Here is a 3,465-nt window from a genome sequence, read left to right on the forward strand (position 1 = left end):
GAACACGTTATACAACTCTGAACTCTCTCTCTCTCTCTCTCTCCATTCACGTTTAACTAACTTTATTAATAAGAAAAATGAACAAATCCAACCCAAACCACATGCGTAAAACCAAAACACACACACAATTTCCTCCTCTGCCTTCTGTCCCAACACCTCTAGGGACCTCATTACGAAAGACAGAGGTCCTCCTACCAAAGAATTCGGTAATGAGCCTAGTACGTTTCGTGGTTAGCGTTCCACGTAATTTCGCTTAGGTGGTTATATGAGGTAAATTAGGCCCAGGCGAGGAGGAGGAGGAGGATGAGGAGGAGGAGGAGGAGGAAGAGGAGGAGGAGGAGGAGGAGGAGGAGGAGGATAAGGCATTCCTGTTACACCAACGTAGGGTTTATTTATCTAATTTTGTGAAGGTCCCTTCTGGTGGAAGTGGTCTGGTTAGATCTCTCTCTCTCTCTCTCTCTCTCTCTCTCTCTCTCTCTCTCTCTCTCTCTCTCTCCTCTTCTCTCTCTCTCTCTCTCTCTCTCTCTCTCTCTCTCTATATATATATATATATATATATATATATATATATATATATATATATACATATATATATATATATATATATATATATATATATATATATATATATATATATATATATATATATATATAGATAATATATATATATATATATATATATGCCAGGACTGTGACCAATCTTACATCGGATTTACAGGTAAATCACTTCCCCAGAGATTAATAAACACAAACGGTCAGTTAGTTATGGACAACTGAACTCGGCTATTTTCAACCATATAAATGAACATAACCATAGAATAAACTGGAATATGTCACGTGTTAATTTATAGCAGCAACTGCCGGTACAAGAGTCAAATGATGGAATCGCGGCCTTAATAAAAGAGAAGCAGGTAATGAACATCTCAAAATAAAAGGGCTTGGATATCAGATATCGTCGACGCAGTGTTCATTCAACCAACGCTTAAGAAGATTAAAGGAAGATTATCAGCGGCGGTGACCTAAATTGGCTTACTTGTGGACGAATCTCTTGGTATAAATACCACCTTTTCTGTAAACTTTTCTCATTCATATACCTGAAGAGAGAGACAGCAGTCTCTGAAATATAGTACTTTTCTCTCTACATTTTGGTGTTTTTTATGGGCTCCTTTTATTAGATGGAATTCTGTTGTTACAGAACATTTTTACCAGTCATATATATATCGTTATATATATAAATAAAGATAAATGCCACGAAGGAAAACTAAACGAAAGGAGTCTGCGAGATCTTTTGACTTTAAAAGCCCTTTACTGAGCAGATACTGACAAAAATACCCTTGTATCTGTAACATGTTTAGAATGACCTCAAAGATATAATTACTGACTTGAATAAAAATCAGTTGCCTTAGAGTTATTAAAAATGTTGTTGTAAGTGTGTCTGTCATGTTTTGTGAATATGGTTTTGTTTACCAAGTTCCGAATAGCTGTCACCTATAATCCTTTAATTGTCTGGAGATTGTATCTGAGATGACTGTCTTAAACCTTTAATTGCACCCATTGTTTATGCTTGTTTGGGAAGGTTTCTTATCTTCCAGGTGTGTCGGATTCTAGGTACTAATCCCTTTATAATCCCTATCTGTCAGTTATACGAACCTTCTTGTATTGTTTTTTCTCGTATTTTTGTCAGTATCTGCTCAGTAAAGGGCTTTTAAAGTCGAAAGATCTTGCAGACTCCTTCGTTTATTTTTCCTTCGTGGCATTTATCTTTATTTATGGATTTATCACGTTCCTAACTTTCGTGATTCAGTTATACATGTCATATATATATATATATATATATATATATATATATATATATATATATATATATATATATTATACTCACTCACGCTATATCCATATAAATATATATATATCATATATATATATATATATATATAATATATATATATATACATATATATGTATATATATTATTATATATATATATATATATATATATATATATATATATATATATATATATACACTGGAAAGACCAATTCGCTTGATACTCGATTAAGATGAAATCGGCATCATAACAGCACGGGCTCTTTCTCCAAGATAAGCCTGTAAAGTGGAGATAATTGTATCAGTAAGATATCATAGTCATTGAGGAAATGAAAACCCCGAGTTGAAAACCTCTCAACGCTAAGTGTTCCTCTTATACAGAGAGAGAGAGAGAGAGAGAGAGAGAGAGAGAGAGAGAGAGAAGTCTACGGAGCTGCTCACGCATATTTCACTTACTCATTCGTCAAGATTTCTAGGTCCTCGCAAATCAGATTAGGGGATAAATGGCAAAGGTTCCTCCTTTCAGCGACTAATATATTCTGTTTTTTAATTTTTGTTTCTTTCATTATTCCATTAACCTTTCCGTAGAAATTTATTTAGCAGCCATAATTATTAACAGAATTTTGCTGAAAAGTGTTCTAATTTATCAGGAAGCCCGATTTCTCTTGCAACATTGGAAAAGATATGTGATTTTTAATAAGGTTTCAGTTTAATCATCGGTATGTATTGAAAATATCGGCAACTATTACGAAGGAAGAACCACGTACTTCATCTTCTGAACTAAATGCCTAATTCATTTCTCTTTCTAAGCTCACTTAGCAAAAAAAATAAAATGAATAAATAAAAAATAAAATAAAATAAAATAGATAATATAAAAAAAAAAATAAAAAAACTTATCTTTTTGTCTTGCTGCGAAGATATATTCTCTGGAAGACTTTATCCTCCAGTGGCTTCTGCGAGAGACTGTTCGACTGGCTGGTCAAGTCGACCTGGATTCTCGTCCTCCTTAATCACTCTAAGTATGGAGGTTCTTTCCCTTTATTTATTCCTCAAGGGCGTCTTGTCAAGAATTTATTTCGCCTGTGTAACTCCAGCGCCCGTGACGCAGACACTGATTTTAAACGAGAATTTAACGACTCGTTTGAAGGATTTGGTTTATCAGGTTTTCAGAAGTTCAAGAGAAAATGCAATGCATTACTAACCTAATATTCTTCTTCTTGCATTTTGATACATTTTCATCTATTTCTCTATATATTAACTAATTTTTTTAAATAAGTGGGGTCTCTTCTTTCTACATTTCCCTTTCTTTCCTCTTACTTCTTCCTAATGAACACCAAAATATTCTTTGAAAGCTTGACTTTCAAGTTAATGGACCCTTTGGTGGGCTTGTTCCATATGAATAGCTTACATCTACTGAATATAATAATAATAATAATAATAATAATAATAATAATAATATAATAATAATAATAATAATAATATAATAATAATAATAATTATAATAAAAAGAGGCTGAAGTAGCTCCAGGACTCATGTAGAAGAGTGTGATCCTAGAAACGGCACACATAGTAAGAAAAGTTATGGACTCCTAAAGGAGGCAGGATGCAACCCGGAACCCCACACTATAAATACCACCCA

The 3,465-nt window shown here is 33.4% G+C and overlaps 1 protein-coding gene across 1 annotated transcript in view; it reads right to left on the reverse strand.

Annotated features, from left to right (window-relative positions):
* Window positions 1–253: 253 nt before the first annotated feature.
* Window positions 254–3,465, reverse strand: part of LOC135214185 (serine/arginine repetitive matrix protein 2-like) — an 11,048-nt gene continuing 7,836 nt past the window's right edge. The window contains exons 3-4 of the mRNA XM_064248254.1: window positions 2,052–2,106; window positions 254–368 (exon numbers count right to left, since the gene is read on the reverse strand). Of these exons, the coding sequence (XP_064104324.1) occupies window positions 254–368; window positions 2,052–2,106 (170 nt within the window). The remainder of the gene's footprint in view (window positions 369–2,051; window positions 2,107–3,465) is intronic.

The sequence above is a fragment of the Macrobrachium nipponense genome, chromosome 45, assembly GCF_015104395.2.
Source record: "Macrobrachium nipponense isolate FS-2020 chromosome 45, ASM1510439v2, whole genome shotgun sequence".
NCBI classification, from domain to species: domain Eukaryota; kingdom Metazoa; phylum Arthropoda; class Malacostraca; order Decapoda; family Palaemonidae; genus Macrobrachium; species Macrobrachium nipponense.